The sequence below is a fragment of the Lissotriton vulgaris genome, chromosome 10, assembly GCF_964263255.1.
Source record: "Lissotriton vulgaris chromosome 10, aLisVul1.2, whole genome shotgun sequence".
NCBI lineage: Eukaryota > Metazoa > Chordata > Amphibia > Caudata > Salamandridae > Lissotriton > Lissotriton vulgaris.
In genome coordinates this window covers 985012949-985035815 of record NC_141698.1, presented here as the reverse complement: position 1 = coordinate 985035815, position 22867 = coordinate 985012949, and the positions used below count along the sequence as shown (strand labels likewise).

The window sequence follows — 22867 nt, the reverse complement described above, 5'->3', positions numbered from 1 at the left end:
GACGAAAGGCCACTCGAACAATCTATCCAAAAGGGAAAACACCACTTAGGATTGGACCATGTATAGCCAAGACTCGATTAAAGATTAAAACCGGGGCGGAGCTTACCGAATGGCTTCAAAGTCCGCTGGTGTATTATGTAATTGGAGGAGGGTTGCTGAGTAAATCAGGCGCGGTTTCTGTGGGGCAAGGAGAACACAATGAGGCGTCAATATATTGGGTTGGCGCGGGAGAATGATTGTATAGTTCTTTTAAAACACCGGTGGATTGGTGGGCTTACCGGTCGGCTCAAAGCTCGGCGTCTAACTCAGGTTCCTCGCGGGCAAGGAACTTCCTGATGCTCTGGTCGTTATAGTAACCGGGGTCACGTGGGATGGACAGAGAGGAAAGACTCCCGGGGATCGTCCGTTACCATGGTAACGTGATCGGATAAACTATCGTAGAGATGAAATGTTCTACGTATTCGATAATTTAAAGGATTCATTGTTGGAGCTAAATGGTGGTTAGACATATTAGTCTGATGGTTTTAAACAGTCGGTTGGGAAGGGTAAAGGCAACCACGATGGGGGTTACGAGCATGCGATATAGGGCGCCGTGGGTCCGCTGATACAACCCAAAGGGTAATGGTAATGATATTAATGGTACGTAACTGCGTACCAGTCACACAATGGTAAGGCAGTTTGTATCAATAATAATTTAGGGGGCAGTGAGTCCGTTAATACATCCCGAAGGGGAATGGTAATATTATTAATGGTGCATAACTGCGTACCTATCACACGATGGTAAAGGCAGTATATATCAAAGATAATTCAATGATAGTTATGTGGACATCACATATAAATCAACAGAGGTAGCATACCCGCCTGTTTGTTACACGGTAATTGATGATATCCCATAAAGAGTGTACTGCGTACCTGTCACACGACGGTATAGGCAGTTGCAATTTGCATATATATCACAGTAGATGGTTATCTTTAGAAGGTCCGTGAACATCATAAGGACAATAGTGATACATTTTAAACTATGGTGGCAAGCTGTGAAAAAGAACTGTCATGTTCGTTGAGACCTGAATTTATAGAGTCAAAATAGAACATCCACTTTAGTTCCCTGATATTGAGTATGTTAGATATGTTACCTCCCCTGGGGCCAAGGTTGATTTTCTCGATCACAACCCATTTAAGACTCTCAGGTGGATGCTGAGCTGATCTGAAGTGGTCGACTAATGGGGCACCGGCCACTTCACATCTAATGCGGCTCATATGTTGCAGGACACGTTGTTTGATTTTTTGTTGGGTTTGCCCAATATAGATGAGGTTGCAGGGGCATACAATCGCATAGATCACTGTGGGGGTGTTGCAGTTGCTTAAGGATTTCAGTTGGATTTTGTTCTGGTTGTGTAAAAATTCTTTAGTTTGTATACAACTATCACAGGCTTTGCATTGGCCGCATTTAAAGTGGCCAGTGATAGGCTGGAGATTCCAAAGTGATCTAATGGTGGGGTCTTCCCTGGTTGGAAGGAGCGAGCGTACTACATAGTCTTTTACGCTTCTAGATTTTTTGAAGGCATGTAGCGGGGTGCCAGGGTGCTGGATGTCGTCTGCAACCAGTTGCCAGTGATGATTAACAATCTTTTTAATTAGGTTGCTCTTGGTTGAAAAGGTCGTCACGCATACAATCCTATCTTGCTGAGTGTCGGTAGGATCTTTAGTCTTTAAAAGTTCTTCTCGTGGGTAGAACCAAGCTCTTTTTTGAGCTTTGGTCACGAGTCTTTTTGGGTAGCCGCGGGCTTTCAAACGCTCAGCTAATTCTTCAGACTGTTGAAAGTAATGTTCTTTGGTGGAACAGTTTCTACGGACACGTAAAAACTGACCAAATGGGAGGTTATCACGGAGGGCCCGAAGATGGTGACTATTGTATTGAAGTAGGGAGTTCCTCTCCGATGGTTTTCTGTACGGTGTAGTTAGAAGTTGGCCCTGATGATGGTAAATGGTGATATCCAGAAAGTCTATACTGTGATTGTCAGATTGTATGGTGAATTGTAGGTGAGGTGATTGCTGGTTCAGCCATTGATGAAATTCATTAAGTGTGGCAGAATCACCGTTCCAAATTATTAGAATGTCGTCTATGTAACGAACCCAGATGTTAAGGTGGTTATGAAAGGGATTGTTGGTGTTGAGTATGTTGTTGTCCTCAAAGGCTGCCATATATAGAATGGCTACGTCCGGGGCAAAAGGAGCCCCCATTGCCACACCCTGAGTTTGAAGAAAGAAGTCATTTTTAAAGGAAAAAAAGTTCTTTGTCATTGCGACCCGAAGTAGGGATATGATGAATTCGGATGGCACTCGCATGGGTGCTGGTCTAGATTCCAAGTATCTCATGATGACTGCTAACGCTTCCTCTTGTGGGATGGATGTATACAGAGATACTAAGTCACAGGTAACTAGTAATTGTTGCACAGGGTCAAAGGGTAACGTTTCGACTAGATTTATAGTTTGTAGAGTATCCCTTAGATATGTTTGGGTAGCCTCCGCCAATGGTTTTAAGAAAAAATCAATATATCTTCCAAGTGGTTCTAATATCGAACCACAACCCGAGACAATCGGGCGTCCAGGTGGATTGGACATATCCTTATGAATTTTAGGAAGAGTATATATCGTGGCTAGACGTGGGTGAGGTTGGTTAAGATATTAAAATTTGTGTTTCGATAAAAAACCGAGTTCCAGTCCAAGTTGTGTGATTTCCAAGATTTCCCGTGCTATTGCTTGTGAGGGATCCGAGCGTAGTTTCTGATAACTGTTCCCATCCATCAGTTGTCGTTGAATTTCAGACTCGTACTTCTTAATATCCTGGATCACAATGGCACCGCCTTTGTCAGCAGGTTTAATCACAACCTCTGTGTTATTGGCCAATGATTGGAGAGCATCCTTTTCAGTCTTACTAGTATTGTACCTGGTGTAGGTATGGTTCATTAGAGTTGAATTTACATCCCTCCATACGACTGCCTCATATGCCAGAATTTTATTTGTCATGGTGCAGGACGGTGGAACAAACGTGGAAGAGATCCTCAAGCCTGTACAGGATGGATTTGTGTATGGGCCTGCATTTCTAAAGAAGTACTTAAGTCTGACTTTTCGGAAAAATTTATACAGTTCGGTGCGAACTGTGAATGGGTCAGGTCTGTTGGTTGGGACATATGACAGTCCTTTGCTTAATGCACGTATTTCTTGTTCGTTCAGGGTGTAGTCTGATATATTCACCACAGGGTTCATAGTAGATGTTTGTATTACCAGCGGTATGTTTTGTTCCGAGTCGTTCTCTCCCCGTGCTGTTCCTGCTGAAAATGAACCTGTTTGGACGTTTGGCCTCGTCCGGTGTCCCAGTTGGTGTTGTTCTGGTTCTGTCCACGGGATTGGCCTCTGTTGGAGAAGTTCCCTCTGCCTCTCGGGGGGCGCCATGGTGCGGGTCGTTGACCTAAAAAAGGTTGATATTGTGGTGACTGATAGCCGTAGTCCGGGTAGTTATATTGGCGATTGGGGCCAGCAAATTCCTGTTCGCCTTCGGAACTATATGAGGAATCCGAGAAGGTTGTGTAGTTCCTTCTGCCACGGAAACTACCTCGCCCTCTGTTAGTAAATCTACCTTGTTGGTCCTGTTTATAATAGTCGTCTTGAAGGTAGGGGTAGGTTTTCTTTTTGTCATATAGTCTTATGTCTCTGGCGAGTTTCTCTAATTTTCGATTTTGAGTGGTGAGGTCAAAGTCCTTCAGAGTGGCTTCCAGATTATTCAATGTTTCTTTTGCTCCTTCCAAATTAGCATCTGCGGCGATCTCTGCGCGGAGTGACTTGATTTCACTAGTCAGTACTTGGATCTGTTGGGCAGCTGTTTCTATCCCAAGCACCATCCAGTGGCGAGAACAGTTGTTAGATATATGACTAAAACCTTCCCTGAATTTAGGAACTTCAACAAAGATGGCAGGTTCGATTTTTATCTGTAGGCCAATCGGGATGATGTTTTCCTTAAGGTATTTTGTGAGCAGATGTCCGTGCCAGCGGGTACGGATCAATTTCTTTTCAAGGCGTTCTAGCCGTTGGATTTTATCTTTTAGACTGAAGTCTAAGGTAGGCACATCAGTTGTCAAAAAATTATGGGTTGGATCCTCAAGAAGCTTGTCAATGTAGTCTTCAGAGTAGGATAATAATTCACGTTCAACCATAGTTATATGAATACCCTATCATGTAGAAATGAATTCAAAAAAGGAAAAACCTCGCAGACAGCGTCTGCACGAAGTACGTTAAGTAAGAACAGGGTTAACCCAAAAAAGTCGCTGGGACCTGGGTAGCTAACGTTAAGAGTAAGGGGTCCCAGTGAAAGAGAGAGCATGTAATTACATAAATTATTAGAATAATGCTAATCAACAAAGAAAAAGTACCTCTATAATGTTTTAATCACATTATAGGAAAAGAGCAATATTACACATTCAAAAAGCGTACACAATTGTAGTGGTATAGGTGCCCCTGGCGGTGGAGGGGAAGTGATATAGTGAAGGTAGGGTGGGGGGCAGGCTGCAGATTACAGCTTCCAGGAAATCTAAAAATTAATAAAATAGTTAAAAATAATAATAATCTAACCAAAATTACAAGCATTGGGAAAGCCAATAAGTCTGGAGATGGCCGCCAGTCTTTTGGCAATTATGGTTTTGTTATGTCATGATTTTTGCTAAACTTTATTGATCAGGAAGCTGCTGGGTCCTCAGATAAAAAATAAAATAAAACAACAACAATTGCTAAAGGCAAAAGTGTTTTTATGGTCTCAAAAAAGTACACAATACCAAGATACATCTGACACTGAAGGGAACTGCCTTGTGTGAGGATGTACTCCTTGTGAAAAGGCAGCATGCCGTAACTCATAGCAAAGTCAGTCAGTGGCTGAAGAGGACTAACCTCGCCCTTTGATACGTGCTGCAGTGGATAGAAGAAAAATATTAGTGCCACAATCACAGACTAATGGATGAAGTCTGGTTGAAATCCCCTATAAGTAACTATGTTATACATACTAAAATCAGAAGAGCTTGGCTAGCATGGACCTAAGTAAGCCATTGGTCTGGCATTTACGGCTGGCCTCACCTTTGAGAAAGCTGGGAAGAAAGTAAGTGTGGAAGAAGACAGACTAAAAAGGAAGGAAGACTGGCAAAATTGTTGGGCAAAAAAGGAAGAAGGACAAGGAAGGAAGGAAGACAAAAAGAAAGGAGGGAGGGATGCAAAAATGGGAAGGAAGGAAGGCAAAAGAAGGAAAGAAATGTAAAGAAGGCAAGACGGAAAGACCAAAATAAATAAAGGCAAACAAGAAAGGCAGGAAAAGAAAAAAATGCAAAGAAGGAAAGAAAGAGGGAAAATAAAGTAAAGAATGAAAGAAAAACGAAAACAAGGCAAAAATTAACAAACAAAGGAAGGCAAAGGAAAAAAAGTTGGAAAAAAGATAAACTGAAAGAAAAAAGTGAAGGGAAGTAATAAAGATGCTAAAGGAAAGAAAGGAATGAAGGCAAAAAGAGAAAGAAGGAAAGAAGGGAAGAAAGAAAGAAGGCAAAAATAAGGAAGAAGGAAAGAAATGTAAAGAAGGCAAGACTCCAAGACAAAAATAAAGGCAAGAAAGAAAGAAGGCAGGAAAAGAAAAAAATGCAAAGAAAGAAGGACAAAATAAAGGAAAGAAAAAGCAAGCAAAGAAAAGCAAAAAGAAGGCAAATATTAAGAACAAAAGAAAGAAGGCAAAAAGATAGGAAAAGGAAAACAAGTTGGAAAAAAGAAAAAGTGAAGGGAATTAAAAAATGCAAAAGAAAGGAATGAAGGCAAAAAAGAGAAAGAAGGAAAATGCAAAAGACAAAAGAAAAAGAATGAAAGAAAAAAGAAAAGTAGACAGTCAGAATGCAAACGTGATACAATGAAAAAAAATAAGAAGAAAAAGATAAGGAAAGAACACAAAAAAACATGGAAATAAAGAGTGAATGAAGAAAAGAAGTCAAAGTATGGAAAGGAAAGAAAAAGGCAAAGAAGTAAAGAAATTAAGAACAAGCATTTACAATGCAATGGTCTCTGCATTCTTAAAGTTAGAGCTATTGGCATTGCTCATGAAATTAGTTTTATTTTTATTTTTTTAAAAACATAAATAAATGACATTGTCATTTACAATGCCAATAGCTTAATCGCTCGCAAATGCGAGACCTATTGCATTTGCCCCGCACACAGAGCCACACACACAGCGCCACACACACAGAGCCCCACACACAGGGAACAGAGGCCAGAAAAAACGCTCAGAACAAGGGGACAGGGGGCAGGAAAGCAAGCACAGTGAGAGGGCAGGAAAGCAAGCACAGTGAGAGGGCAGGGGAGCAAGCACAGCGAGGGGACAGGGGAGCAAGCACAGCGAGGGGGCAGGGGAGCAAGCACAGCCATGGGAGCAAGCACAGCCATGGGAGCAAGCACAGCCAGGGGAGCAAGCACAGCCAGGGGGCAGGGGAGCAAGCACAGCCAGGGAGCAGGGGAGCAAGCACAGCCAGGGGGCAGGGTGGCAAGCACAGCAAGGGGACATGTGGATAAGCACAGCCAGGGGGCAGGGGAGCAAGCACAGCCAGGGGGCAGGGGAGCAAGCACAGCCAGGGGGCAGGGGAGCTAGCACAGCCAGGGGAGCAAGCACAGCCAGGGAACAGGGGGGGGGCAGAAAAGCAAGCACAACGAGGGAACAGGCGCATGAACAACTGGGATAGGTGCATACATTTCACCCGCAGGTAGGAAGGGGGCCCACACCTCATGAACAACTAAAGTGGAAGCACACAGTGCATGAGCAGCAACAGTAAAACAAAAAAATGGCATTGTCATTTACAATCCCAATAGCTTAATCTCTCGCAAATACGAGACCTATTGCATGTTCATTTGCACCACACCCCACACAGAGAGAGACACACACACACACACACACACACACACACACACACACACAGCCACACACACACACACACAGCCACACACACACACACGGCCACACACACACACACACGGCCACACACACACACACAGAGCCACACACACACACAGAGCCACACACACACACACAGAGCCAAAGAGACACACACACACCCTCACCCCGGGGACTCTCCTTATTTACAAATGGGTAATTCGAGACCCCCACAAACTCCCAGAGCTCACTCGTTGCTTCCCTCAGTCTGTCAGTTGGTGCGCTGGCGTCCATTAACCTCACATTGTATTCATCACGTCAGTATGTGGCAGGTCAGCGGGTGGTCAATTTTATCCGCCAGCAGAACTTCAATGGAACATTATTAGATAAGAGTGTAGGACTATTAAGTCTGCATTGCCAAATAAGATCTGCAGCAAAATAATGACCTCCCCAACCATGCCGCCTATCCCATAGTTAGTTGTTATTTTTTAGTTTACTTAATAAAAATATATATATAAATAAATGCGTGTCACAGCAAGATTGTCAGATTTTTCACTTTGCAAAATACTCTAACTTTGGAGTCAAAAGATGATAAGTAAACACTAAGCTCGGTGTTAAAATAATAAGCAGCAATTTGACAGAAAACATTGCCTGATATTTGGCCTCTGCCTCTGGAAAGGTGACAAGTTAAACACACATTTTAAAGAGATGTTTATTGCTTATTCATCTTTTGAACCCCAGCATGGTTATTTTGGGGGTGCTTCTTCACCCCGCCCCCCCCACCCTCTCCTCCCTTACACCACGCCTTCCGGCGCCTATGCTTCAATGCCCCGCACCCAAACCCGAGCATCGTCAACAGTTAAAAGTAGACCCAGCCCGCGCCACACCTGCGCTATACGATCCTCGCAGCACCGCAAATACAGTCAGCGCTAGGAGGCCGTACTAACTGCAGAAGAGCGGCTTACAAATATTAATACAGCATCTGAGAATCTTTGTTTTTATTTTCAACTAAAACATGAACCTTATGTCCAAACTCCCCTCTTGTAACTCGTGCGGAGCTGTGAATCGAAACCTTCTTTCATAAAGCTAGACACCACATGGGCGACTCCTGCTCGCTCCGCGGGGAGCACAAAGGACCCAGAGGACGGACCCGCCCACGCCCTGGTTATGAGCACGCTACTTCTGCTAGGCTTGAACACGCTCATTGAAAAAACAAACACAAAGCCAACAAGAGTCCAGGAGGCGAGGCAAAAAGTGGACGCAAAAAATAAAGCATTGTGTTAACCGTGCCCACAAACGTGACGGGTGATTGATGTTTTGTAGCTGTGAAAACAGGTGTTGCCCTTACTTGGCTCCTGATGCTCATGTTCTTGACCTAGGAGTAGTGAAAGGCTAGATCGGCTCGGCCCGCTTTCGAAGCTAGCGACGCCAGGTTTACACAAATGAGGGGCTGTCCCCAAACACTGGGTCCACCTGCGGTGCCCCATTCCGTTTAACGTGGTAGGTGTTCCCACGAGCATCCTCCCGACGGCACCTCCATTACATATCTGTTTCCCTTGTTTGTGAGTGCCACCGCCTACAACTGCCTCCCCCCCCCCCCCGCTGTTTACATTTTCCGCGTGCTTCCTTCCTCTCCAATCTTTACTTGTGGACAGTTCTGACCTTCCGGCCCCTCCTAACTTCCGTGACCTGTGACTCTCCCCCCTCTGTGTACCCTGTTATTCTTTACATTGTTGGGTATCACCACTCACCCCGCCCCACCGTGTGTCTTCATTCCTCTGGTTCATCTCCCATTCAATGCGCTGACTTCACCCATTCAGCCCAAATTTTTTGCATTGTTCCCTAGCACAGACCGGTGTGCCACAGCTCTTGCTATGGTCCGCTCCTTGTGCCGTTTATTTTATTCGCTGGACTATGCCCCCGTTGTTTACAGTGAGCCCTGGCACACCCTGCCCTTTGCCAGGCCTGCCCCCAGCCCTTGCCATGGTCCACTCTCTGTGCCCACCTCATCAATGCGCCTGCCCCTGCCCGCCGCCACTTACCCTCGCATCTGCCGGAAGCCGCGCACAGCCGCCGCGCAGAGGGGATGTGAGGCCTCCAGGAAGGAGTCTTAATGAGGGGTCTGGGTGGTGGTGGGCAGAGCTGAGAGAACCTGCCTCAGGGGGAGGAAGAGCGAGGCCATGAGAAGGGGGGTTGGGCTGAAGTTGAGGTGGGAGGAGGACCAATCAGCCCTGTGCTTGCAGCTGACCCCGACTGGCGTCCCGCAGCCCCCGGGCATCCGCAGGCCACTGAAGTTTACCAGCGACTGCGGTCTCTGCTGTGAGGGTCGGTGGGGCCACAGGGAGGTGGAGTTAGAATGGAGGGGGTACTGGGAACAGGCAGCGCACTGAACTGTGCCTAATCCCAGATTACAAGATACCACGAGCACTCAATACAGTGTGTGCCAAAAACCGCACGGATTTGGGGAAGAGGGCTCGCATTGAGGGGATCAGGGAAAGGGTTGCAGTGTGGGGACTGAAAGGACAAGAGGATTTATAACACAAAGGGAAGCGACACCCTTACCAGCATGAGGCCCCTAACAGGAAGCAGGCCAACGCCAACAAGCACAGCACCTTCTCTACTTCTTCGCGGTCTGGCAGAAATGGCTTCAGAAAAGCGCCGACATTTTCAGATTCGGGACGTGGTTTTCGTTGTCTCCTCTTCCCATTGACTGGAAGGTAATGGGAAGAGGAGAGAAAGAAACCAAGAAAGAAGCGGAAAAAAACGCCCCCGAATCTGAAAAAGACGGGGCTTGAACGGAGTGACGCCCCTCTCCTCCAATGGCTGGCCTCCGTTTAGGAAGCCAGCCAATGGAGAAGATGGGCGGGTTCAAGCCCCCATTTTAAAAAACATTAAATCTCTGGACCGAACTGCGCAAGCGCAGCCTACGGTCCTCGACCTAAAAAGGGAAGGCAAAGAAAGAAGGAAGGAAAGAGGGGCTCATAGTGTAAAATATTATATACTCAAACCTAAAATCCAAATTGCACCCCACCTATGTTTAAATAAAACGGTTACAGGTGTGCTGCAAATTAAACACCGTACAGTTTGGCCATCTTCCTGGGCAAAATTTATCAAGAAACAATTGGTGAAACATAGTCCAGAAATACAATATGGTATGCTGGGAAAAAGCAGCAGTGCAGGTCAGAAATAAATTACAACCGCATTGGAAGGAGACAGGAACTGATGAAGCTGGCACATGACCTGTGCTCACTTCAACTGTTTCCTACTATCCCATTAGGCAAAACTGGCAGAAAAGAGAACTCCATGTGTGCCCATGTTTACCTTGTGAAAGAGCAAAAGGCAGTCACTCAGAGTGATGTTAACCAAAGGCTTAAGTACGCTGACCGACTGCCCCATGCTATAGTGGGAGGAATTAAAATGGGAATGACACAACAGACCAATGGGTGAAGACAAGTGGCTGCAAGCCCCTTTAAGTAAGTATATTATGCATAGTATTTTAGTTAAATCGAAAGGTCTTGGCAAGTGCCAGACCTAAAAATGAACCTGACAGAGATGGGCCTGGGAGAGCAATGAAAGAGGGTTGGTGCAGTGGTGGCAGGGAATGGTATTTTGGGGAAGGGAGAGTGGTGCAGTTGCACAATGGAACAGTGGGGGACAAGAAAGCAATAAGAAGCTTGGGTGTGTTTTTTTAAATAAGAAATAAACATTAGCTAGTAGTATGGAAAGATGCATAAGTGCTAGGATCAGAATTAAGCAGCATGTTTGGCTGAGAGCAAGAAAACACATGCGATTGCATTGAGCGCTGGAATGCAAAGAAGAAAAGTAGTAGTTCCTAGATTATGTTCAGTAAAAGGATGCAATAAAAAAAATGGTAAAGAAGCTATGCTCCTTTAAAGGGACAACCCCAACTAGAGGAAGGAAAGCCGTTGAATAAGAAGCAAGTACATAAATGAGAATAAAGCCAACCAGTTTGAAGTAATGCAACAATATGGTGAGTGGAAATGCTTCTCTAGAGACTAGTCCATCCTCCCATTTGCTGATATTTGTCATTTAAGAAGCCAATCCATTGTTCTTGACCATGCTCTAAAAGAGTAGTGCAGCCTGATTTACTAAGTGTCTCCATATCCCTGCAAGAAATCATGGACATTCCCAGATCTGTTCCTGGCATATGGTATATAAACCGGAAGGTTTAACAGTGAGAGTGGGCTTGAGATGGTGGGTGAGAGTGTCCCTTTCCTTCAAGGATTCTCAATTAGACAGCAACACCATGTTTGAGTCATTGTATCATACTGAGGATTTCTGTAAGGACCATTCCATTTCTTTGTTTATCTGTCTCTTTACAAAAGGGCACAGTATGCAAAATCGTCTGAGTATTCACACAAAGGAGCTGTGCATTTGGATTACTATGCCACGCACCCCCCCCCCCCCTGCAAAGGGACACATTAACCCCAGAACAGTGTTTCTTCTTATTGCAATTGTTTTTATCTCATACTGGAGTGGTTCAACAGTGAGGCCCAGTTATTCAGCGAGGTAAACTGCTTGAGATTTTTTCTTTGTGGCTGTTGGTAGAGAATGAAAGAAACTTCTGCATTGTGTGGCAATCCGTATATAACCTGATAGATCATTGACACTGGCATTGCTTGTTCTGCATGTCGTAGTAGTTGTAATTTCAAACCGGCATGAATAGAAGAGGGCACTCTCGTGATATGGAAAATTGAATTTTACCCTTGCATAGTTTAAGTATTGGTGTCTTCATAGAGCTAAAACATATGCCTGTCTAGGGAAGCAGTAAGTATAAAGCTTCCTTTTGATTACGGCACGCTGAACACCAAATAGCGCATAGGATACAGAGAAAATATAGGAATCCTTCCTCCATACGATTTCGTGTTTTTTTTTTCTGAGACAGCTAGAATGCTGTACTCTAATTCTCCAGTACTCAAAAACACCAACCCACCACGTTAGATCTTCCTAGTGGAATGGAACCAGCGGGTCCCACCTGGAGATAAGGATTCATTCTCCATATTACTGTTTCTCCGGGACACGCGCTTTGGCCCAAGATATCGCCCATGAGCATTGGCAGGATGCCACATGTGCTATGGAATGACAAATTCGGAATGATGGTTATTTACAAAGCATTGTATTCACAAACAGATGCTTATCAGAATGGTAAGCATATCAGAAATGGTGATAGAGGTAACTTTTAAATGAATGCCGAGAAACCACACTCTGAAAGAGCTAGAAAACGTAGTCCAATTTTACCGAATTCTGGAGTAAATGGGGAAAAGGGCTGAAAGAGGCATTATGGATTTCAGCAGCATTGCTTACAATGTGCAATTTACACTGTCTCTTCGCTTAATAATTGCTCTTTACCCATGTACTCTGTTTGGTTTTTATATCTGTGCAGCTGTGGAATCTGCAAAAAGAACCATGATCAGCACTTACTTTTGCTGTGTGATACTTGTAAACTCTATTACCATCTTGGCTGTCTGGACCCTCCTCTCACAAGAATGCCCAAAAAAACAAAAAACAGCTACTGGTAAGAATCCAAGTTTTGTCTCCATTTCTGATAACGTTGGCATATATCCTCCATGAAATATCTAAATGTGCCCATATTTTCCCACTTATTTAGGATTGTGATTGGATGTGCGTAACGTACGGGATACAAATTAGATATTTACTCTATCCAACTTGCAATTTAGGTAAATCTGGGTGCCCACAGATATGACATGCTCAGAAATTCAAGTCACGTTATGAAGTGCATTTTACTGCAGTCGTTCAGCGGTCCTATTATTCGGTTAAGCCATGAGTGCCCTGGTGAAGTCATTTACCTTATGTGATGACGTGTGTGTCCTAGTGATTCAGAGGCAACCTTCTTGCCGTTCTCCTGGTGTCTCGTAAAATCAAAGTATCACTTCACATAGAGTGGCAGACATACTTTCACACTAGCGGGGTATATGATTGCTGCAGTCTTCTTTACGTAGCTACTGTTCGCATTTGTGCGAAATAGAGATACTGTTACTTTTCCTGGTTATTGTGGAAAAGTATGCTCCAACTATTGTTAAAGTCAGCATTTCTCATAGGAAGTGAAGCACTGAAGTTTTAACGCATTTTATTTGAAGGATTGTAACATTTTGTGCTACCCAGAAAGAGGGAGTTGATCAAAGTGCCTCTGAGGCCAAACTGATGCTGGAGAAAGTCCCATGGTGCTTCTGCTATAACCCACTCTAGCTCTATCTCTTACAGGATCCGTTTCAGCACCAGTCTCCTCTCTAAACTCTAGGCAATCACTTATATGCTCTTCCTCCTATTCTGACTCTCTCCAGCATCTTCCCACTCACCCTGTTCTACTTTCTCTTACCACTGAATTGCAGCATTATTTTGGTACTTTGTGTAGCACCACCTGTGTGCATTTGTTGCTCACTCTTCTCTGTTGAACCCTAACATAGACGTTCTACTCGTTTAGTCATAAATAGTTTGCTATCTGATAGTCATTTATGCATCTTTTGTTTTACGTTTCAACGTGCTTCTCCAGGATTAAACAATTCTTGTTTTCAGCACTTTCATTTTGCGGAAACTGTTGTTAATAAACATTGATAAAGGTATGCTTTGCTGTAAGATGCTTGTTTACCCGGGAGTACTGGGGAGGGAGAGCAGGCAAGAGCATCTAAAAGAAGTATTTGGAACAGAAAAAATGCAATTCTTTAATTTCCAGCCTACCGCAGAGTGCAAGCTGTTTTTGAAAGATCTATTCTGAACGTCCATGGGTTTACAGGCCATTCTTTGCTTACCATTTGTTGGATTTATTGCCACTCATGTGCTTGCTTCTTATTCAATGGCTTTGCCTTCCTCTTCCTGTGTTTGTCCCTTCTTTGAAGCGTAGCTTTTTTACCTTTTTGTAATCCTTTTGGGTGGCTGACTTGTATTCTTCTACTGCTCACATGTATGGGTCTACTTTTCTCTTTTTAATTCAACACTCCATGGGACTGCTTGTGTTTTCTAGCTCTTTCGCCTATGTGCTGCTCCCTTCACATCCCACAACCCCCCCCCCCCCCCGTTCAGTGTTACTCCCCTTACCTTCCAGCTGGTCTGTAAAAGCTAAATACATTTAAAAAATAATATTTTTACTAGGAATTTGTTTTATTTTCTTCATTGCGTACATTACATGAAAGCACCAGCTTTGGCAAACAAAGGCTTTTATGCCACTGGGAGAAGGGCCACCTGGTGTTCTTACTTGACAGCCATCTTAGGCAGAAGGTATAGTTAGCACAACACCTCTCCTGGAGACCCATAAATCTCTTCCCTGAGTTATTACAGAGAACCAAATGCAAAATCATGTGCAAAGTAAATTAGGCCGTGGCTAGTAGTTTCCTTTACTTTTTGACACCTCCTTATTCTTTTTATATTCTATGCTGTTTTCAGAGTGAAAAATATTAGAACAATAACCCTTGCCATTTATAAAGAGTGAAAACATTGAATACAATGTTCTGTTTTGAGATACTGTAAGATATGGTTGCTTTTCCATTCACTAATTTGAAATGTATTTTCTTCTACTTTTTTTAAACAATACATTACAGATAAAAACAAAGCCAACAGGCACTCATTATAAAGGCAAGAGCTTTTGGCTTCGCCAGTGCTTCTTTACTGAATTATTCTTTTTTTAAATGTCTTTTTTTGTGCTTGCTTCGCCATCCTTCCTTCTCACTAGTAGAGACTGAAGGACGCACACACAGGCCAATAGAACAAGCATTTCTAGTGCAATAGATCATGCATTACTGAAACTTTGAGCAATTGGCGTTGCAATATTATTTGCAATGCCAATAGGTCAAACTTTCCGTAATGCCAAATTCATTACATTATAAATGCTTGTTTAATCTTACCTCTGGGAACCCATAACTTTCTTCAGCAGGCCAGTGGCATGTAGAAAAGGGCCTAAATGTTCCTCCTCCATATATTGACATGGATGAATGCTGCATTTGTGTGTGACGGGATGAGGGGAGGGTGTGCCACCGAGGAGTCAAGAGATGGCCAGAGCGGTCCAACCAAAATAATCAATTGGTGATGTCCGCTGGGAGGGAACCAAGCACTGAAAGGCAGGACAGATGCACGATATTAACCAACCAGAGAAAAGGAGTTTTAAAAAGCGGCCTAGCTAACCAAACAGAAGCGGTGGGCGTGCCCAACGTTCCCAATAGCCCATATGCCGAATACAGTTTGCCTTGCAGAGCAGCGCATGCGCTGCTCAGGCTCAACCTAAAAACAGTGAGACTAAAGCACTCCTAAGATATGTTTGACAGTATCTCAAGGCAATTGCTGTGAGCAAAGAAATCAAGTGACTATCGGAATGTCACCCACAGGTGCTTGAAATAAGCATAAAATACAATATGTTGCCATGAATGGCGCAAACATCTTGCTCTTCAAACCTAATGGAAAAATAATAAGGATTCTAGCACTGTAATTAAAAACATTAAAAGGATACTATGCAGGTACATTGAAATCCTATAGTCGATGGAAGCTAAGTAAAAAAAAAAGTTACAAGACCATTGTTTTGATTTTTATTAGGGCACTAGAATGAAATCATCGTCTAATAGAAATTATTAAAATACAGCTCTCGTTTTATCCTTGGTGAGCATCAAAGCAAGCAGTTTTTTTGTAACTTACTCGTATGTTCTTATTCAGACACACTTTTTGTTTTCTATCAGTATCAATAAAATGCTCGCCACTTCCCCCTCCCCCTCCCTCCCCCTCCCCCAAGTGATGTGTACTTTAACCTCCTGAATGAAAATTTTCCTAGCCTTCGTGCTGGTAAGTTTCAATTCTATTAAGGACTCGGAGGCGAGGATTATGCCTTCTTCCTTGGCTTTTATTTTTTACAGCAGCAACAACAAACATCAACAAAAATTTCCCATGAACACTTGGGAAAAACAAAAGTCTTATCGGGAGTCCTTTATCTGTGTCCGCACTCTGACCAGCTTCCATAGTGCACCCCTGCTGTTTCCTCTGCCTCTTTCTTCGCGCGAAGCAAATGTTGGTCAGTTTTCACGCATCCTGTTTGGGACCGTCATTTCCTGCAAAAGGGGCAGAGTCAGAACCTCAATCAACTGAACATGTTGCATGGAGAGATAACCGTACAATACATCAACACTCGTAACTAAGCTGAAAAAGCACATGAATGGATTACTTACAGTCTTACGGGTTGGGTCCACTTCTTCGAAGTCATTGGGAGGGATAATCCTCGCCTCCGAGTCCTTAATAGAATTGAAACTTACCAGCACGGAGGCTAGGCAAGTTTTCAAATCAATGACAGGACCGGAGTCTTCGGATTATGCCAGTTCAAAGCTTGTCGACAACTAGCCTTGCCACCTCCAAAACCGGTTTCAAATAAAACCTCTTAAAGGTGGAATCTGAGAACCAATCGGCCGCCCGCATCAGATCCTCTAACCGTGCACCTAGGTCAAAAGCTTTATAGACCATCACCCTTCTCACTGAATGAGCACCAAGTTGCTTGGTATCAATCCCCACCTCCTCCATTACCCAACGCACCCACCTGGCAATCGGGGATGAAACTGCTTTGTGCGGTTTGCGCAATGAAATGAGAAGTTGTCTTTCGCCCAGATGGCGGGAATCATCAGTCATTTCTTCATAAGCACGGAGGCTTTGCACTACACACAGTTTAGGGGAGTCTGGAAAAGCCGGATACGAAATAACCCTTGTGTTGGACTTGGTCCGTCTACCTACTTTGAAAGACACTCCATCCGGTGAAAAGACTCTGGCAGAAATGTCTAGGGCCCGTACATCCGAAACCCGCCTGCAGGACACCAGGCACAACAGCATTGCTAATTTGGCTGTTACTTCCTTACGGGAAAGAAACCTATTCGGTTGCCAGGATAGAAAAAGGTTCAAAACTCTGTTCACGTCCCAGAGGACCGAGTTACGTGACTCCGGGGGCAGTGAGAGGCAAATCCCTCTCAGGGACCGCACACCAAAAGATTTTCACCCACCGGGGAACCCTGCACCACCATATGACCAGCGAGATCGCCCAACAGAAGGTGTTGATTGACCGATAGGCCAGATCCTCCTCAGCCAAACTCGCCAAGAAATTAAGGATGTGGACTATATCTGCCTCCACGGGATCAAAACCCCGTCGCACACACCAACCACGTCATCTATGCCAGGCTGAACTGTATCTCTTCGTCGTGCTATCTGCCCATGCTTTGGAGAGCAGGTCCTCAGCCTTTCCCGATAGGCCTGTGAGCGACCAGCGACGCCGGAGATCCTCCAGGCCATCAGCCTCATTGATCGCTCCTGGACTAACCGGTGAGGAACCAGGTCGGGATTGAGCAGAATGTGAGGAGTGGGGGAGTTGGATTGGAAATTCCAAGAAAGTTCAAGTAGAACCGGAAACCAAACTTGAGACCTCCACCAATGCGTGATCAACACTACCTCCGCCAACTGGCGCTGCAGCAGCGCCAACACTTCCGTCATCATGGAAAACGGGGGAAACGCATACCCCTGCTCCCCCTACCAATCCTGGAGAAAAGCATCTGTCGCTTCCGCCAACTGAAGAACCTCCGAAGTTGATGGTCCAGGCGCAACGCAAACAGATCCACTTAGAAGGGACCCCACTTTTCCAACAGTAGGGAGAAAATCTGCGGATCCAGCTTCCACACACTGGCATCCAGAAGGTGATGGGAGTGCCAATCGGCCACCTCGTTCTTCTGTCCCGGCAGGTACTCTGCTGTGACCGATACCTGGTGGTCCATGCAAAAGTGCCAAAAATCCCTGGCTAGGTCCGCCAGCATCTTGGATCTGGTACCCCTCAGTTGGTTGATAAACCGGACCGCTGAGACATTGTCCATCCTGAGGAGGACACACAACTGCACCCTGTCCTTCGTCCAGCATTGAGCAGCAAAAGACCCCGCTAGTAACTCCAAGCAGTTGATGTGTAACGATTGCTCGTGAGTGGACCACGTGCCACCTGTGGAAAATTTTCCGCTCTGGCCCCCCAGCCGAAGCGACTGGCGTCCGACTCGATAACTATGTCCGGGGCTGAACCGAATATTGTACGGCCATTCCAAGCCTCCATGTGCGTGAGCCACCATTGCATTTCGTCCCTCACTTCCTCCGACAAAGGAATCAGCTGAGAGTATCTTAGGCCCTGTCTGAGGTGATATGCCTTAAGGCGCTGCATGGCTCGGTAATGTAAGGCCCCCGGAAATATGGCCTGAATTGAAGACGAAAGGAGACCAACCAACCCCGCCAACAGACGGAGAGATATCGGAGGCTTCTCCAGAGTCTGGCGCAGCTTGTGCCTGATCTATGACATTTTCTTGGCGGGAAGTCTGTGTGGAAGACATTAAATCTATGTTGAACCCCAAAAATGTTGCACATTGGACGGGAACCAAGAGGGACTTCCTTTCGTTGATAAAGAATCCCAGCCCCTGAAGGAGGTTGACTGCAGTTTGCAACTAGGATGACAGCCGTTTGGGACACTGGTCCAAAAACAGCATATCGTCCAGGTAAACAATCATCCTCACACCCCGCGCCCACAGGAACTCCCCTACTGGTTGAATGACCTGCGTGAAGCACCACGGAGCGAAGGAGAGTTCAAAAGGGAGTGTGGTGAATTCGTAAACCTGACCGTCCCACCTGAACTGTAGAAAACGCCGATGGGGTGGAAAAATAGGCACCGTCAGGTACGCATCCTTCAGGTCGAGTCTGACCATCCAATTGGATGCGTGCAACACATCCCACAGGAGTTGTATGCCCTCCATTTTGAAATGGCAGTATATAAGCCATTCATTGAACTCTTTCAAATTGATGACTGGCCACCGTCGACCTTGTCGACCAAAAAGAGATTGCTGAGAAAGCCCCCTGGATGCTCGCGCGCACAACAAATTGCCCCTTTTTGGAGGAGGGCGAATACCTCTTCGCGCACCAATTGTGCATCTCGCTGCGATAAAGTAATGTGGCGGGAACGATACGGCTGACATGGACGGCCATGAAACTCAACCTGGTAGCCCTGGACCGTCTGCAGCGCCCAAGCACCGCTTGTGAGGGAAACCCAAGCCGGGAAGAACTGCGCCAAGCGCCCCACCTCCCCCTACCCGCAAGCTTGCCGAGGTCAGTACACTCACCTCTTCCTGCTGCTGGCTTCATAGCTGCAAAATCGGCCCTGTACCAAAATCGGCCGATAACCGGCCCCGGCAAAGAGCTCGGCGGCACCTCCAACACCCCCCCCAGTGGGGCGGGGCGAGGGCCCGACCGGGCACTTTGCTAGGGCCGGTTGTTGTTTCCAGTCCAGCCCTGCTCTGAAGAGACGAGGTCACCCAACTTGGGGTCGATTTTAATAAGGAGTGACCTCCGTCTCTCTGTAGAGAGCACGCAGTTGACGTTCCCAAGGAACACAATCGCCCGCTGCGCCCTGTTAGAGAGAACCTCCGGGGAGATCAGGTCCCCCAACACCTTGGCCTCCTCGCCCATGTCCAATATTTTGGCCATAGGGCCTACCGCATCCAGCAACTTATCTTGGCAGTTACGCCATGAGCGGTGGATACCCTTCCTAGGCTCCCTTTCAAACTTCGCCAAAAATGTCGCCATCTTCGGGTCCATGTCAGGAGTCAATGCCACCTTCCCTTCTAAGGTGGGGTGTGGGCATTCCGTCCTGAGGCGGCTGCAAGCGTCTATATCTACATGCTTATGCAGACGACTCGCCACATAATGGGCTACTTTGTTCCCAGGTACCCAGCCTGAAGACTGAGGGTGGACAATATCGTCCGGGTCCAACATATCAGATGGCCCTGCCGAGACAGGGGTCTGGGTAGGGAGCTAGGGGAACAGGCTTCCTCATCCTTGTCTGGGGAGTCCCCATCGTCCAGTGGGTCAGGGGAAGTGGTCCGTGGGGTAGGCGGAAGATTTTCAGCCTTGGGCAATGGGACCTGCTGGGGAACTTCCAGCTCTAAAAATGCACTTTTAACACGCGGAAACGCGTCAATGTATACCCCCTCAGTGCAGGGTTTTTTGCTATGAGGGAAAGAGGGAGGGGGGGGCCTGAGTAGGAATAAGGGCCGCCAACTTTACCTAAGCCTCATCCAACCGTGCTGAAAGGCGCTGCTCAAGGGGAACCATGGCCTGATCTACGGCCTTGTAAATAGTCGTCCTCCGCTTGATAGAAATCATCATCCCAGGGGACGTAGTTAAAAGGGTCCTCCTCTGGGTACTGGCCCTGCTCTCCCTGCATCAAAGAGGTAAATTAGGCTCCGCAGGTACACAAGAGCTGCAGGCAACAGAAATTAAGGGAGCCCTCAAAGGCACCAATTAAGAGCTGGGAGGGGGCCCAGACGAATATGGGTGGCACACAGGCATACAATACAAGGGCCAAGCCCTGGGGACACTCCAACCCTCGCAATCACAGGGCAACCACCCGGGACAGTGTCCAACAGCACCACCAGAAAATAGTGCGAAAATACGACCTCACCGGGTGTCTAATCAAGCTGAATACTGACCCACCAGGGCGTTCCCACAGATAAAAAACGGGTAAATCTGACCCCTCAGGGTGTCACACCGGGTGGTAGGAGGCAGAACAGGCTCTCTGAGGGCAGCGGGCTGAAAACGCAGTGAGAGATGACCCACACTCGCGCTGACCTGAGAGAGGAGCGTCTGCCCTCTAGCGGTGGGAGGACCATACCACATTGCTCACTGGGGCTAAAATTGCGTTAGGCACTCAAGAAGCATCCCGCGATTAAGAGGGGATCTGAAAATAAAGGCACACACAAGCACTTTGCCCAAAAGTAGTAAATATACTGACAACACCCCCCAAAACCCAGGAGAGAAGCCAAAAACGACTTATCTTGCTGCTGAGCAGCAAAGGAAGAGGAAACAGCAGGGGTGCACTATGGGAGCTGGTCAGAGAGCGGACACAGACAAAGGACTCCCGATAAGACTATTGTTTTTCCCAAGTGTTCATGGGAAATGTAGTTATGTTGATGTTTGGTGTTGCTGCTGTAAAAAATAAAAGCGAAAGAAGAAAGCATAATCCGAAGCCTCCGGTCCTGCCATAGAATTGCAACACTGGCTGCCACCTTTCCTGATATCTATGATTCCGGGCCTTGATGAAGGCACTGAGCCTTGAGGTGCCTTTCCATTTTGTGCATCCTCTTTCAGGGTCTCGGGCCTTCCCATCCCCCCCAACCCCCCCAACCCCCGTCCTCACATCTATTACTCTCAATGGCTGCAGGTGAGCCCTAAGCAAAAGCCTTTACCAATGCGAGTTTGGAATGAATATCTCTACACATGAATAGTGGTGGGGTATCCACGCTCTGAATGTGATCTGGGCTTTACATCCCAGGACCACACCGGGCATCCTTGGCAACTAAACTGGTCTGTGTTCCCAAACTCAGGTCAGCAGATCATTGTGGCGGCCTCCATCTCTTAACAGTTTTTCTAACCTTTAGCACAGGGTTGAGTATTTGTGAGTTCTAAAATCAAGCTTGGTGGCTGGGCCCAGGGAGATGGCATATATTGGCAGCAAGGAGGAAATGTAATGATATACGTCCACTAAGGTGGCTATCTTTCCTCCTCACTACTGATGTTTTTTGTCAGTGAATGACTCAATTACCTTTAACCTTGGTTGCTGGGTCTCTCACTGTGGTGCACATTTGTCCCATACCCCTGAGAATCAGCCATGGTGTGAAGATTAGCTTTCTGGTTTATCCATAGTGCCAGCATCCATACAGACTAAGGATACCCAGGAAATGAGTTTGTTCCCCAAGTTGCAACAGTAAGCTTGTCAACAGCCCTTTGACCACTATAGAGCGCCAAATAAATTCCAGCTATGTTTCGTTAGTGCCCCCGTCTCCTCTGCTGTTTGCAACCGACAGTGAGTACCAGAGCCCGAGTCTTCAAGTCGGATCAGGTGGAAGAGATTTTCCAAAAGGTTGGGAATAATTTCTATGCTCTAGTGTGTGTGGTGGAAGAGCGGACAGCACTCACAGATTGGAAGTGAAAATGGGGGGGTGATAGGGGAGTAAACAGAGTAGGTGGGAACAGGTTAAAAGAAGAACTAGCCAGCTCAGCCTCCTGGTTGGGACGGAATGAATGACCTCCCCAAATGCCACCAGTCCAGCACCTGAGATGGAAACTGAGTTAATTTTATATTTGAATGTTCAAAACGTCTTAATAACATTCATTGTTCTTTCAAGCCAATATGTCGCTACTAACATCATATAGCCGACAGTGCATCTTTATTGAATTTGTGTACATCAGAATGCTTATGTTGCACCACACCCCGTTACTTTATATCATTAGCATCTCATTGTTGTGCCTCACTTTCTGTGCATCAGACACGCAGTGTGGCTGGAGATAGCAAAGCATGAGCGTATGATATCTTCTTGTAGTTTGGGTTTCACCAGTGGATATCTTCAACGAAGGTCCATGCGTCCCAGAGGAAGATTCTGATGATCTCCAAATCGTATCTGAGGCAGACCACCCCGATGACTCCATACCTTCGGGTCAACACGTGAGTACTACTGCCCCCTGCCTAAGCACCTACACCTAAATTGAAGGCAAAGGTCTAAACTCCGCCTTCGGTGCCCAGTCGCGACCGAAACACTACTTCAAAAGCCCCGCCATCGAGCCCGGCTCTGAAGAAAATATTAAAGCCTTCTGGTAGCTCGGGACAGAGCAAACCGCACGTGCCGATACCACCAGCTCCCTTGGCACCGAAACCGAAATAAGTCCCGGTTCCGAAACACACTCTGAAACCGTCGACTCCTAAAGACAAGATGGCTCAGAAAATAATGAAGCCTGTTTCCGACGCTTCCAAGCTGACCAAAACAGCTTCCAGCCCGAAATCTTCGGTGCCGAAACCCACAAAGCCTTCTTCCGATGCTTCCAAGCCCACAAAACAGGCTTAGACTCCAAAGACAA

At 46.1% G+C, this 22867-nt stretch overlaps 1 protein-coding gene across 12 annotated transcripts in view; it reads left to right on the top strand.

The window, feature by feature from the left end:
• PHF14 (PHD finger protein 14) overlaps window positions 1-22867 on the top strand; it is a 1195141-nt gene that overhangs the window by 340578 nt on the left and 831696 nt on the right. For 11 of the 12 annotated variants that reach the window (XM_086941991.1, XM_086941985.1, XM_086941984.1 and 8 more), the window contains one exon: window positions 12348-12479. The exons of the other annotated variant lie outside the window; for it this stretch is intronic. In XM_086941991.1, the coding sequence (XP_086798117.1) occupies window positions 12348-12479 (132 nt within the window). The remainder of the gene's footprint in view (window positions 1-12347; window positions 12480-22867) is intronic. 12 annotated transcript variants of the gene reach the window in all.